Raw genomic sequence first — 16,620 nt, forward strand, 5'->3', positions numbered from 1 at the left:
GTTGAAGAAATCTACACCTGGACGTATTCGGCCGAAGTTGGCCCAGGTCAACACTTCGGCACCATAGCCCATTCGAGCAGAGAGTTATTGTTTTTAGAGACATATCCGAGTGTGAGTGGTTTGTCTGGTATTTGTAGAAGGTAATCATCTAGGGACCGTTTGAATGCCGTTAAGTAACTTTCCTCCTTTATTTGGACTGGCACGATGTTGAAGAGAGCAGGGCTAGGTGAGGTGAAATGGTTCAGTCTTGGTGTTGTGTTATGACACAAACAAGCTTTCTGTAGTGGACGGATGGCACGGGGGTTAAGCCTCGGATGAATTTTAAAGATGATACCTATATCATCTGGGCAATTTTGAAGGAATATTTTCCATACCAAATAGATGTTATAGCGCTCATGGCGGCGTTGGCGGTGGTAAAGCCTCAGCTTTTTGGGTCGATCCCAATCGTCAACGCTGGTCATGTCACATATACATTTGCACACATAATGTTTGGCTTCGCATTTTTAGGGCAAATCTTTGAAAAGATTTAATTTCAGGTAACTCCACTGCACAATGACTTCAAATGGTGTATATGTATATATTTTTAGTATGATACACAGATGTTGAGTTTAGTTTAACACTCTTTCATTTGCATACACTGAATCTTTCTACATTCCGGCAAGCTTCGCCAATACCCGTGAATGTTTTATTCCTTGTTTCCTATATAGAGAGGCATGAATTTCGTGTAAGTAATGCGTAATTTATTCTCACGAGTCACTGCAGCAACGATGTTCGTCTCGATCCGATTTATATTGTGTTTTTGACACAAAAAGTCAAGGAAGAAATTTTATCGCAGTCAATTTCGCATCATTATACCATCAACAGTGCGTATACCCAGATGGCGATTTTGATTTAATGCAGTTTCAATTTTATACAGTTTTACTTGTATAGAAGTTCGTATAGTTTGTAGTAGAAGCTGAAACTTCTAAAATCTTTACTCGTGTCACGCTGCCTATTATTTAAACAATCCTAGTAATTAAGCAAATATATTCATAAATAGCCAATCTAAGTAAGCAAAAAATATTCGTAAACTATCCAAATTTTGATGGGACATGTTATCAATATAACTATGCTTTAAATTCCAGATATATTTTGATAGCGAGTTGTTGAGACTTATTTAGTGTTCGAAAGCATACGAGAATAGTTCCTTTAAACATTGTGTTGTTTGCAAAAGGGAGATCTTAGCGAGATACAAAAATTGTTTTAGAAAGACGCATGCTGTTTGAGAGGATGCATATTAAGAGTATTACAATTACACAGAGAAAAGTGCTTTTCGGGTTTGTAGTTTTCGGTTTATACTGGCTATTGAATAAACGTAGATTTTTCGCATCTTTGGAGCTCAACTTACATTTATTTTCGTTTAATATTTTATGTATATATAACACGGCGTAATGCTTCTTTACAACGTTTATAAAGATCGAACATTGAAACAGTATGGAGCAGATTTTGTTTAGTATTAGTGGTGTTCAATCTTTGATAGCAGTGTATTTTAATGCATTATTAAAATAATCAGCAGTGTTGCTAAATGATTCATTAAAGGATAAGCTGGACATGCTCTAATATATATGAATATATATATATGGGGTGTATCGTTTATTTTTTAATTTTCAGCCTTTACACTGCGACCATGTTGGGGCACCGTCTTCAAGGAGTTTAGTCAAACGAATCGACCTCAGTACCTTATATATATATATATATATATATATATATATATTATATATAATATATATATATATATATATATATATACATATATATATATATACATATATATATATATACATATATTATATATATTATATATATATATATATTATATATATATATATAGTAGGAGCATTCCGTCGGTTGCGACGACAAGGGTCCCAGCTGATACGACCAATGGAACAGCTTGCTCGTAAGATTAACGTGCAAGTGACTGAGCACTCCACAACACGTGTATTCTTAATGCAGTTCTCATAGAGATTCAGCGTGACACCACACATATATATATATATAATATATATATATATATATATTATATATATATATATATATATATATATTATATATATATATATATATATATACATATATATATATATATATATATATAATATTATATATATATATATATATATATATATATATATATATATATATGAGTATTGTCAGTCTTAGAATGGATGCAGTGTAGTTCCGAGGTCGAAACGAAAGTTGTGCTATATATTAGAAGAAAATAATGTGTACTCATGTCTGTTTAAAGTTTCACAGCGAATGCTTTCTAAACTGTATAGTATCTCCAGTAAATTTATATTAGTTTACTAATATACACGCTGTGTTTTAACATACACGCACAAATTCATATATCTGCATATGTATGTATATAGGTAGAAAGATAGACAGGCAGACAGATAGATAAATATAGATATATAGATAGATAGACAGATAGATAGATAGATTGACAGAGAGGCTGGTAGGTAGGTAGACAGACAGATAAACATATAGACAGGCAGACAGACAGAAAGACAGACGAACAGACAGACAGACAGACAGGCAGATAGATAGATAGATAGATAGATAGATAGATAGATAGATAGATAGATAGATAGATAGATAGATAGATAGATAGATCAGACAGACAGACAGACAGACAGACAGACAGATAGATAGATAGATAGATAGATAGATAGATAGATAGATAGATAGATAGATAGATAGATAGATAGATAGATAGATAGACAAGCATGTCTGCAAGTGTAGAAAGATATATAAGGAGAGATAAACAAACAGCGAAATTCAGGGCTGAGAAACCTACAAGCAGCCAGAAATTATTTTTCAGAGCTATCCATTACTCATCACCTGTTCCAGCTTTGATCCCGTTGCATATGCATGCTATTTAACTAGATTTAAACTAGCCATATCCACCCGACACTTCAAATTAAAACGAAAGCTCCCACATCAAAAAGATCTTCCTTACTTATATATGTTTGTCTAACATCTGGAAGACATTGCGCCAAGAGATGTGATATCCTATTTTACAAGAATATAAAGTCCTTACGGAATACACAGCTTAACTCTTACACGTCCTCTGACCAATCAAGATAACTACAGCAACCAAACGTTAAGCGTTGTGTGAGAGAGAACGAAGGCACTGATGATGATGATGATGGCAATGATGATGATGATGATGATGATGATGATGATGATGATGATGATGATGATGATGATGATGGTGATGATGATGATGATGATGATGATGATGATAATAATAATAATAATAATAACAAACAATTTTCGTATGGTATTTTAGGCATTCACTAGTACAACACTAAGTACAAAACCAAATATATGGCACCCTAGGCATAACACCAACATGAACTTCCAACTTGTTGTCTCTTGAGGTCTCTGGGTGAGACTTGGAGCCAGCTTGTGCAAATGTAAAGCAAAAGTCAAACAAACATTATAATAATAATAATAATAATAATAATAATAATAATAATATAATACTAATAATAATGCCCTGATGCAGTACCAGGCGTGGCTCTCATGGTTTCTGATCTTAACTGATTGGAAGTGTGTATCATGTACATTTGTTTGTCTTGGTATAACAGATGGGCTACAGCAAATATTCTGCTCAATACCACAGATTTGCTTGTCAGTTGTTTGACCTTAACCAGTTGAGCATGTCCCTAGTGGCTGACAATATGTGCATCTCTGATCACGAGCAGAAGTAGTGGAGGAGCATCATAGCCATGTGTTGAGAGGGATTCTTTGGGATTTGAATAGTTCACCTCTGGAAACATGGGTGGTCTTTCAATATCCTTAACAACCCTTATTCAGGGACCGTTTGAGCGGGATGGGCTACTCAACCTGAAGAAAATTCTAACTGGGCCCCACCTGCAAGGTCATGTGCTGTTTATCTTGATATGAGATCACCATGTCGCGCACTATGGTTTGTGATGCTGTGCTGGTGTACCTTTATCAGACGGGTAGTCATGGATGGGTATATTGGGCTTCGTATATTTTACCCCAGTGTCACTTTGATGGCATGAACTGCTCTCTCACTCAATAATAATAATAATAATAATAATAATAATAATAATAATAATGGTTTCAAATTTTGGCACAAGAGCAGCCATTTGTGGAGAAGAGATGAGTGGATTACATCAACCCAGTGTTTCACTGGCACTTAGTTTATCGACGTCGAAAGGATGAAAGACAAAGTCAACCTCGTCGCAATTTGAACTCAGAATGTAATGACAGGCGAAATACCCCTAGGTATTTCGTCCAGCGCACAAAGGATTCTGACAGGTCATTGCCTTAATAATAATAATAATAATAATAATAATAATAATAATAATAATAATAATAATAATAATAATAACAATAATAATAATAACAATAATAACAACAACAACAACATTATTATTATTATTACTATTATAATAACAATGATAATGGTTTCAAAATGCCACAAAGGCAGCAATTTCGGGGTAGGGGATGAGTCGATGACATCGACCCCAGTGTTCAACTAGAACTTATTTTATTGACCCCGAAACAATGAAAGGGAAAGTCGACCTCGGCGAAATTTGAACTCAGAACATAGCGACAGGCGAAATACGGCTTAGCATTTTGCCCGGCGTGATAACGAATCTACCAGCTCGCCGCCTTAATAATGAAAATATTATTGTTAATAATATTATTAATAACAATAATCTTTTCTGCTATAGACACATATCCTGAAATTTTGGAGGAGTGGGGTTATCGATTACATCGACCCCAGTGCCCAACTGATCATTTTTTTCAAATCAACCTAAAGGGAAGGAGAGGCAAAATCGACGTCGGTGGAATTTGCACTTAGAACATAATGAGCCTGAAGAAATGCCGCTAAGCATTTTGTCCGAGGTGCTAACGATTCTGTCAACTCACCACCTTAATTATTGTTTCTACTATAATCACAAGGCTGGCAATTTTTGAAGGAGGAAGAAAGTGGATCACATCGACCTCAATACCTAACTGCTACTTAATTTTATCAACTCCGAAAGGTTAAAAGATAAAGGTGATTTTAGCAGGATTTAAACTCAGCACTTAAGGTACTGGAACAATACCGCAAAGCATTAGTTCTGACTTGCTAATGATTTTCCTAGTTTGTTGCCTTCAAACCAACAATATTCTTGCTTGACTTGTACTTATTTTATCGACACCGAAAGAATGAAAAGTAAAGTCGGCCGCAGCACGTAACCTGGCGGAAGAAATGCTGCTAAACATTTTGTCCGGTGCTTTAAATTTTGAGCGAATGGGTTTTAGTCGATTCCATCGTCAACTCTTCTTCACTTGTACCCTAATTTATCGAACGTACCCTAATTTATCGAGCCCCAGAAGGATGAAACTCAAAGTTGACCTCGACGTACATAAAATATCGATTACTTAATTCTGAGAATTTTAATTTAATATTTTTTCGTCCTATGCTTTATATTGCACGTTAATTATTTTTTTCTGCTCCTTGGAGTAAACGGAACAGGAAGAAATGGAAACAAAGATGTTATTCTGCTTCCGTATCACTGGTTTCAAATTTTGGCTCAAGGCCAGCAATTTCGGGATACGTCAATTCCAGTACTCAGCTGGTACTCATTTTATCGATCGTGAAAGGATGAATTTCTATTTCCGTACTATAAAGTGAAAAATTATATTCATAGTGCAGTTGTATACTGTCAACTTAAAGTGACAGTCCCATAAAGGGAATCACCCCACCGCTATTTAGCCCTAGGAGGCATCGACGCTTCCTGTCGGCCTTGACACATTTCCTGTGTCCTTATGTTTACAAGGGAGAGACAAGCACCCCATCCAGCTAAGCCTGCATCCAGAGACATGTTTCTGAGTCTTGTTCGTCATCAGTCTGGAGTAGCATGGCTTGCTAGCTGCAGATGTTTGTCTAGACATTGCAAACGTATATAATTTCAGTGAAGGCCGACAGGAAGCGTTGATGCTTCCTAGGGCTAAATAGTGGTGTGATTCCCTTTACGGCACTGTCACGTTAAGTTGACAGTATACAACTGCTCAATCGCTCCACCGCTGCTTATATCTCTCTGAGATATTTAGAAATTTAATATTTCTATATTCATAGTATTATGGAAACCTGAAAAATGTATGAAATACGTAAACCGCCATTTTGTAAAGGAATATTTCAAAACAGTTTTGGATGCTGACAAGCTTCCATTATTCCGAGTTAACTCATTTGGACGATTTCAGTTTTGCGAACACTGTAAAAATGGATCTAATTACAAAGCGATTAAAGCATCCGCTTCGCAAGCATGCAGTCTTGAGTTCAGTTCTACTGCAAAGTACTTTGTACAGCTACCTTCTACCAAAATTTCGTGCTAGTTAATAACTTTTGAGCAATATTTATTGGACTGTAATTGCGTAGAAACCCATCGCATGTATATACGTGTGTGTGTGTGTGTGTGCGCGCGCGCTGGTGTGTTTGGTTACAACGAAAGCATCTACAATTCAACTCAGAAAAAAGTATCACAGAAGAATTCGTGGACGTTCAAGCCTGATGGTTAGGCTCGCATGACATATGCGTATGAACTTACATGAGACAAAGGACTGCACACTGTCTCAAAGTTAGCACGCACAAACTCATTTCACACAGCTTCGTGGAAAATTTGCTCTGGCGTTGGAGTCGACGACCATAAGTTATATGGCGTAGACTAAAAAGAAAGAAGAGTTCAAATTCTGTTGAGGTCGACCTTACTTTTCATTCCTTTCGGGGTCGATAAAATAATTACCAGAGGAGAACAGGAGTAGATGCAATCGACTGTCCGGCTTCCCTAAAATAACTGGCCTTGAGCGAAAATTTGAGTCAATTATTGATCATCTAGTTAATGATTTTAACCAATTAACAACTCGACTGTTTGATTAATAGTACGATCAGTTAATCAATTATGTGCGTTAGAGTCCTTTCAACATCATTTGGTCCTCATCATTAACACAATATCTCTACTCCACGAATGTTCCAGTTCTGTTTCCAGACAGCTTATTATTTGAATGACTGAACGGTTTATCAAAGAATCGATTAACTAATTTGGTTAAATGGTTGACTAGTTGAATAATAATAATAATAATAATAATAATAATAATAATAATAATAATAATAATAATAATAATAATGATAATAATAATAATAATAATAATAATAATAATAATAATAATAATAATAATAATAATAACAATAATAATAATAACAATAATAATAATAATAATAATAATAATAAGGGATGTGAAATAGAACCAGTGTGTGCTTATTATTGATATAATGACCCACCCAAAATACACCCCCTCCCCCACAAAAAAAAAAGAAATGGAATAGTCATTGCTAAGAATGCCTTTGATGATAAACCAACTCAATGGGAGCAAATCTGGGGTTAAAAAGCAGCAGCACCAGCATCACCATCATCAACAACACGACCGTATCGTTCGTTAAATTTCATTTACAAACAGATGTTAACACTGTGAGGATATTTTCTTACGGAAATTTCTTTGAAATATTTCAGTATTTTGTAAAAGACGGAAGAAGTTGCAGCTGTACATATATTGATGTTTGTTATTATTTTGTAAGTTTTTTTTTTGGTGTGATTTACACGAGTGTTTTGTGTTTATTTTTTTATGTTGTTCAATGTTGTTTCTTTATTTTATTTTTTTTATTTTTTATTGTTATTTATTATCATTATTATTTTATTTCTTTTCTTCCTTTTTTGCTATGTCAGATTTTGTTTTTAATGTGTTGTTTCGTGTTTGTTTTGTTTCGTTCTTTTTGTTCTGCGTCTGAATGTATATCAATCATATGGTGAAGAAAGAATTTTGCAACGTTTTATGCTTCATATATATATATATATTATACGAACACATATACACATATATATAATGCGTATATATATGTAAGTGCCCATGTATGTATGCACAGAGAAAGTGAAGGGTACAAAAATAGATGAATAAAGAATTTGCAAGCGTACATAGATGCACATATGCATAGCTACACAGATACAAATGCATACATAAATACATATATATATATATATATATATATATATATATATATATATATATATATATAATACATATATACATACACGCACGCACGCACTCCGGCACGTTCTCTTCATGAGATTTCGATGGGAGATTGGATCTTAACCATCATCCAGCATTAGCATTCTCTCCATGCGGTTGTGCAGAGATTTAACATATATATATATATAAAGTAAAAAGTAAAAGAGTCAAAAGGAAGAGTATGTACGGTTGGGCAGCTTTTTAGTCGGTACAAATGTTTCGATACATACAGGTCCTCGTATATACAGGATTTAAAGTTAAGTTTATATTAAACTAGCAGTATCGCCCGGCGTTGCTCGGGTTTGTAAGGGAAATAACTATATAAGCATTTTTAGAGAGTTACTTCCTTTATAGATACCAATTCGGGCTTTCTTAGCCATTTCTGTTTTGGTGTCTTCAAGCCATGAAGTCGTTGTTCTAAAAGAACGCTGGTCTCCTTGACAACGCTTTACGACGTTGATTTCCTTAAACTCCTTCCCCACAGCTTCACGAGGAGGGAAGAAGGGGAGAAGCAAACAGGTGCAGGTGTGACCATGGACGCCAACTCCGCCGCCATCGACACACGAAAAATTATGCATTAAAATGGAATAAAAAATGATGTTAAATTATTTTTAAAATCGTAGACTCATCGTAGACGCGCGTTAATACTTAGACGGGCTCGATATGAATTACGACTATAAGATACCCGAATTTGGTTAAACTGCACCGCAAAATGTGGGAGTAGTTAGGAATCTAAATCGAAGGGGACAAACACTCACACAACTACAGTTTTATATATATAGATTATGTAACGATTTACCTATACAAGAAGATCTATATGAATCTCCCCGCCATGGATGTTGTAGCTTGGAAATCTAAATTTACTTACGGAGACAGCAACTGAGTATCGCCTGAAGAGATACACATAGACCTTCTTGTACAGGTAAATCTTGACATAACTTAATTTAAACTTAACTTTAAATCCTGTATATGTGAGGATCTGCATGTATCGAAGCATTTGTAGCGATGATTAAAAAGGTGTCTAACCGTACTTACGCTTCCTTTTGACTCTTTTACTTTTTACTTTTTATTTCATACACGAAGAATACCTATACTAGAATTGGTAGCATACCATAAGAATACTACCGTCTATTTAGGAATTCTAATGATGAACGAGCTCTATTTGTACTCTTATACGTTCTTAACACAGAACACACCTCAACTATATATAATATATATATATATATATATATATATGTGTGTGTGTGTGTGTGTGTGTGTGTGTATGTATGTACGTTTGTATATATATGTGTGTGTGTGTGTGTGTATGTATGTATGTATGTATATATGTATATATATATATATAAAGTAAAAGGCTTTTAAAAATCTAGGCAGTTATGTATAAAGCATCACTGTTAAACGCAGTTATTTAAGAATATCCGAGAACTAGATACCAATTGCAAAAATGCAAGTAGAATAAACATCCATGTTAATTCCTCATGAATGGCAAGTAAACCCCAATTTTGTTTTGATGAATATTTAGAAATTTGGAGTTTAAGACAACAAAATAAGAATGGAGAAAATCACAACTTAAATTGGTAGTTATACCATACAATACCAACAATCGTTTCTGTTATGTCAGCATATTTAGATACAGAAAATACTAGCGAAACTAATATATTCGAAAATATATTAACTCAACCTTGTCAAGGCAATCGAAAATTGGTTAACTTCAAAGTGAATACAAAAAGAAAAAAAAAGAAAAAGTAGAAGATCGCATACAAAAAGAACGTGAAGAAGATATATAACATCCTAATAAAAGTCAGTTTAGTATTTAACTTCTTTTGGCGTCACAAAAGAATAAAAATTAAGCATAAGCATTCTACATTACTACAGTTAGAAACGCTGGAATTCTACAACACAGCAACTAGTTATCTATCTACTAAATATACTAAACAATTTTTAGAAAAATTAAACCTATTATATTATATGAAAAACCAGTTATAATTAATGAGTTATGCAGAATTGAAACCATTAAATGCTTTTCTATATTTGTGAGAACATTTCAATGAAAAATTACCAGTATAATTCAATTATATTAATTTAGAAATAATTATATAATACATTTTATCAGAGCAAAGATCACATTTAAAGTTACCAGTATTGTACGATGGTGCGTGTCTAATAATGAACCACTTTAAATCAAACGTTAATGTTCCTATCTTTTAAATCCCAAATGTATTTGCTAAGATTCGTAGAATTACATTTTTGTACTTAAATGAATGAGAGTGATTATGAAATCTAGATTTTCTGAACTAGATTTTGATACCCTAAGTAAAAGTAATTCTGACTGATTATACAGTTAAGTTAACACCTTGTAATAATATTAATTATAACTCTACTTGACAACCTGTGTTAGCTTGCTTACATCCCCGTAACATATCATTTCGGTAAAACAGACCGATAGTGTAAGTTACAGGTCTAAAATATAAGTTCTGGAATCAAATTTTTGCCACTGAGTCTTTCAGGGCTGTGCTCCAACATGGCCGTAGTCCAATGCCTGAAATAAGTGTTTGGAGTTTATTTCTACTAATTTCCATTGTCAGATATCTTTTATTACATATGCTTAATATTGGATTTTTTTGTATTTATTTATTATTATTGTATTTGTTAGTTGTTAATGGACAGGATAGATTACTGGCAGACATACCATATTCTGTTATGATGCATTTTATACATTTGGATTTTATTAGCAGACCTCTGCGAATGAGGCTTTTCTCTGGTGTATTAAATTGACAGAAACTTTATTTCAGACATGTGAACCAAAGTTTGTCATAAAGCTTCGAGGATGACAGTAGTAATTACATTCAGCCCCATTATCATATATTAGAGGTTCAGAGTTGCCTTTATACCAAATTGTTATAACTCACACTCACAAAACACACACGTACACACACATTGTGGAAATTGATATAAACACAATTATGAATATTTGGTTCTTACGTAAGTTTCACCATTACAGTTATTTGGAAATCAGTATTGGATGTACGAAGAGCATCTCGATGCCTAACTGCAATGGATCATCGGGGGACAATTCATTGTATTTTGTCTGTTTTGAAAACTGTAGCGGTGAAACATATGTAGAAACTAAATATTCAAAAATTTCTCTCCGTAGACAAAATACAACAGCGATTAGCATATTCATCATTGAATCGCTTGGGACGTATTAAGAACGCATATGTACATTATTGTTTTCTTTTTAATTGTATTTTAAGGTAATATTTTTCTTTCCAGATATATATTCATTTCATTATTTTGTTCTAGCACCAAAATATTTGCTAAATGTTAAATCATAATTATTGCATATTTGCCATATGAGCCATCAAGTCTAGTGTGTCCACTCCTCTTGCACGTCTTATGTTAAATCCCTCCCTATCTCTCTTTTGCTCCCTCCTCTCTATATCCGTCAACGCATTACTGGAGAAATCATCTAACTATGTAACCAACAAATATTTATATCTATATTATAAATAGATAGTGCCAAGAACGGTCTCAGGTAGGTTGATACTTAAATGTTATTGTTTTAACAGAATGTTCTATATAATCTACTCATCACTGCCTTTAGAATATGTAAACTTAAAAAAAAAATATTTGTCACGAACCGCCATTTTTAAAAATGGGGTTATTTCTCCAATAACAAGTGTACTTCAAGATTCACTGGACTTGATGGATACTCAATACAGAATGCGGACTAAAAGAGAGGATAAAGAGAGCGAAAAGAGGAGAAATATTCAAGAACTAAAGAATGATTTTTTTCATCTTACCTTTAAGCATGGCTTTGCCAAATACTGATGCATCTCGATCTAAGGTACTGCAGTTCCAACGTTGGTTTCGTAATTGAAACTGACATTCTTTTACTCCTATTTGAACTCCTTCCCTCAGGCTAAGCATCACATCAGGATAGATGCGACACAGCTTCTTCTGTTTCCCCACCAATCCAGGGATATTGCTGCACATCATTCGTGCGCCAACCATGTGAAGAGGGTACTGACTGATAAACCTGAAAATAATAATAATAATAATAATAATAATAATAATAATAATAATAATAATAATAATAATAATAATAATGATAATAATGATAATAAAAATAATAATAATAATAATAATAATAAATAATAATAATAATAACAATAAAAAAAAAAATAATAATAATAATAATAATAATAATAATAATAATAATAATAATAATAATAATAATAATACCAACAACAACAATGTTGTATCTAGGATGGGTAAATTATCCAGTGCTCAAAAGTGGAACACAATATTCCGCTTGTAAACCATTTAATATATTTAGTACATACATATTTCTTTACTACACACAAGGGACTAAACACAGAGGGGACAAACAAGGACAGACAAATGGATTAAGACGATTACATCGACCCCAGTGAGTAACTGGTACTTAATTAATCGACCCCGAAATGATGAAAGGCAAAGTCGACCTCAAGTCGACCTCGGCGGAATTTGAACTCAGAACGTAACGGCAGACGAAATACTGCTAAGCATTTCGCCCGTCGTGCTAACGATTCTGCCAGATCGCCGCCTAGGATGGGTAAATTATACCATTAAAAATTAATTCTACAACACATTTGATGAAACAATAGGCCATCTTGTTTCGAGATGTCCTGTGCTAACACCATACGAATATAATAGTCGCCACGATAGAGTTGGACAGTATTGACATTGGAAGATATGTAAGCACTACAAAATCGACACTGTTGCTAACTTGTATAAAACATCCTGTGTCAGTGGTTGAAGGTAAAGATGTCATCATCCTCTGGGGTTGTCCAGTCAACACTGCTAGAACAATCCAGGCTAATCGACCAGGAATAATTATTAAAGACAGGTTAGAAAATATTTGTAAACTAATAGTTGTAAGTGTTCCCACGGATAAAAATATATTGGTAAATGAATTTGACGAGCTTAATAAATATAAGGACCTGAAAATCGAAATACAAAAAAAATGTGGAATCTTAAAGCAAAAATGTTCCTAATATTGTTGGTACCCAAGGTATGATTTAAAAAATGGGATGTCAGAAACATCTAGACAGTATCCCAAGAGAACCATATCTCAAAGAAATACAAAAGACTATGCTGACAAATACTGCCCACATTCTTTGAAAAACTATCAATTTAAATGTTTTTGTAATATGTAAATGAATTTCTGTACTGCCCGCCCCACTTTGCTTTCCCAAGCTTTCAGTTGTATCTCAACATCTCTAAATCTTCACTTGCCCTAGGGTGTGTCCTGACAAGTGAATGCCTCAAACATGCAGATTAAAATAATGATGATTATAATAATAATAATAATAATAATAATAATAATAATAATAATAATAATAATAATAATAATGATCATCATAATAATAATAATAATACAGTTCTATATTTAAGAGATGAGGAAATATGTACATTATATACATTATTTACATTTTACCGATATTTGTCCTCATCTTGTTTGTTGTTAACACAACATTTCGGCCGATATACCCTCCAGCCTTCATCAGGTGTCTTGGGAAAACTTCGAAACTGGGTTCTCATTCCTAAGGTATTTTTCGATTATTATTATTATTATTATTATTATTATTATTATTATTATTATTATTATTATTATTATTATATTATTATTATTATTATTATTATTATTATTCAGGTCACTGCTTGGAATCGAACTCGGAATCTTGGGATTAGTAACCCGCGTTCTTAACCAATACGCTCTTAAACACGGGCATATGGCGTAGGGGTTAAGAGCGCGGGCTACTAACCCCAAGATTCCGAGTTCGATTCCAAGCAGTGACATGAATATATAATAATAATAATAATAATAATAATAATAATAATAATAACAACAACACAACAACAACAACAACAACAACAAGCAACATCAACAACAACAACAACAACAATAATAGTAATAATAATAATAATAATGATGATGATGATGATGATGATGATGATGATGATGATGATGATGATGATGATGATGTGTGGAAAGAGGGTCGAAAGCGTGACTCACATTGCTAGTGCTTTGAAGGTCTTGCGCAGAAAGAGTACAATCGCAGACATGATAAGGTAACCTAAAACATTCACTGGCGACTATGTCGGAAGTATGGATATGGGTTAACTGGTCCTTGGTACCAACATACCCCAGTAAAAGTAGTGAACGAAAAAATCCTCTGGGACATTGAAATCTAGACAGACAAGGTGTTAGAACACCTACGGCCGGATATAGTAAGCTTTAGGTGGGACAAACAAGAGTGCCTAATAATCGACGTGGCAGTGCCAGAAGATCAGCATATTATCATGAAAGAGAAAAGATAGATAAATATGGTGAACTGAGAATTGAGCTAAGATGTGGCATCTACTAGAGTCGAACATAAAGGTTGTCTCTCTTGTCATCGGAACATTGGGTTCAATACTACCCAACCTGAAAAAATAACTAGAAGCTTTAGAAAGGTGTTTATAAGCCATTTAAGAAACATACAAAATCCGTTAGATTCACTTCAACATTTAAATTTAATTTCTCAAAATATTTTCGTCGCTTTGAGAATTCTTGTAACAGAATTGTTAATACTTGTCACACAGTACGAATATATTAATATATGTGGTTTCTAACTTAAACTGCCATGTTCTATTGTGATAGTATTTTTCCAGTTTAATGTAAGCTAGTAGTTCAGTGATACCTCTGATAAAATGAAAATCAAAGCACAGCTTGATGGGATTTGGATTCAAGAGTTGAGAGGTAGTAAATGCATATAATGCAATATATTTTGTCTGATGCACTGCTGCTTCTGCTATCCATGATAATGATAACTTAATGATTACTTACATTAGTTTGGACAAATAAATTTATGGAAGAAAAAACTCGTTGATTCGTTTACTAACGTATTACTGATAGTTATATTATCGAATACAAGATGGCTGTCGACAAATTTCCGGTATCTTATTCAACGTAGAGTGTTTTATTGTTGTTATATAAATAACAATCATTTCCACGACAGCACTCACTAATTAACTTACTTTCTTCTATTTAAAATATTCATGTCGCCTTGGATAAGATTGAGAATATTTCGTCGTAAATGTTGTAGATGGTGTTTTTGTGGATGTATTTATTACAATAAACTAATACTGGTCATAATATATTAAAATTAACGCGACATTATTTTAATTGCCGTACATAGTTAAATACATCCATAGCATTCTACTTGCTCGAATATATAAAAGTTGATTTATGAACAGCGTAACGTCTCTTAAAAGATATTTCAGATATGCTAATGTAGGATTTAGTACATAGCACTCGCTAAATGAAAATGAAGGCGTTTGCTTAGTAAACAATACTCTACTTTACATTTACGAACGAAGGGATATACTTAGCAAATTTACAATTACATTAATGACTGATTTGGTTACATTGTTACTAGCTACATAGCGCGGTTTAATATAGTTACTGAGGTTATGATGTCAGCCATACTTTAATATGTTATCTACGAATGAATGTGTGGTAAGAAGCTTGCTTCCCAACCACATGGTTCCGGACTCAGTTCCACTGAGTAGCCCCTTGGTCAGGTGTCTTCCAATATAGCTTCGAACCGAACAAAGCTTTTTGAGTGGATTTGATAAACGGAAACTGAAAGAAACCCGTCGTATATATATATATATATATGTGTGTGTGTGTGTGTGTGTGTGTGTGTGTGTGTGTGCGTGTGTGTGTGTATGTGTGTGTGTGTGTTTTGTGTCTCCGTTTGTCCCTCACTATCGCTTGATAATAGGTTTGGTGTGTTTACGTCCCCGTAACTTTGCGGTTCGGCAGAATAAACTGATAGAATAGGTACTTGGACTTAAAGAAAATAAGTCCTGGGGTCAATTTGTTCCGACTAAAACCCTTTAAGGCGGTGCCCCAGCAAGGCCGGTATCAAATGACTAAAGCAAGTAAAAGATAAAAGGACAAATGAAGTTAACTGTAACTGACGTGTCATCTACTTGAAACTCCGCCCGCATTCATTCGCAACATAAATTATTACAGAGCCAAAAGTTCCCTAAATTTGTTTACCAAACTTTACTCGAAATAAAATCACTTTTATAAGCTTTTCAACTGGTACAATTCCTCAGTCTTGCAGTTTTATTTCTGACTACTTTTATGCACCACACAATAAATGTCCTTCAAACAGTAAATATCCATACCCATGCACATACATGTTGTCGCCCCTAGTGGGTAATAAAGAATCAACTCATGCACATACATACGCTCAGGAGATTTGAAGGTATCTTTGGCCTGATAAGTAGCTAGTGGAATACCCTCATTCAGTAATTATTACTCCCGAGGTTCTGCTAGCTAGGAAACATACATAGCCTGGAAACATACATAGCATGTATAACAACCCTAGTTGGTAACCGTGAACTATAAAATAACTTTTTGTAGTTTATCGAACTTCGATATGGGAAAAATTT

The 16,620-nt window shown here is 33.8% G+C and overlaps 1 protein-coding gene across 1 annotated transcript in view; it reads right to left on the reverse strand.

Annotated features, from left to right (window-relative positions):
- The window catches only part of LOC115217686 (protein Wnt-2b-like), a 69,614-nt gene extending 57,453 nt beyond the window's left edge, over positions 1 to 12,161 (reverse strand). Inside the window, exon 1 of the mRNA XM_029787437.2 lies at positions 11,931 to 12,161. Within this exon, the coding sequence (XP_029643297.1) occupies positions 11,931 to 12,141 (211 nt within the window). The 5' untranslated portion in view covers positions 12,142 to 12,161. The remainder of the gene's footprint in view (positions 1 to 11,930) is intronic.
- Positions 12,162 to 16,620: the final 4,459 nt, after the last annotated feature.

This window comes from Octopus sinensis, linkage group LG11 (assembly GCF_006345805.1).
Source record: "Octopus sinensis linkage group LG11, ASM634580v1, whole genome shotgun sequence".
NCBI lineage: Eukaryota > Metazoa > Mollusca > Cephalopoda > Octopoda > Octopodidae > Octopus > Octopus sinensis.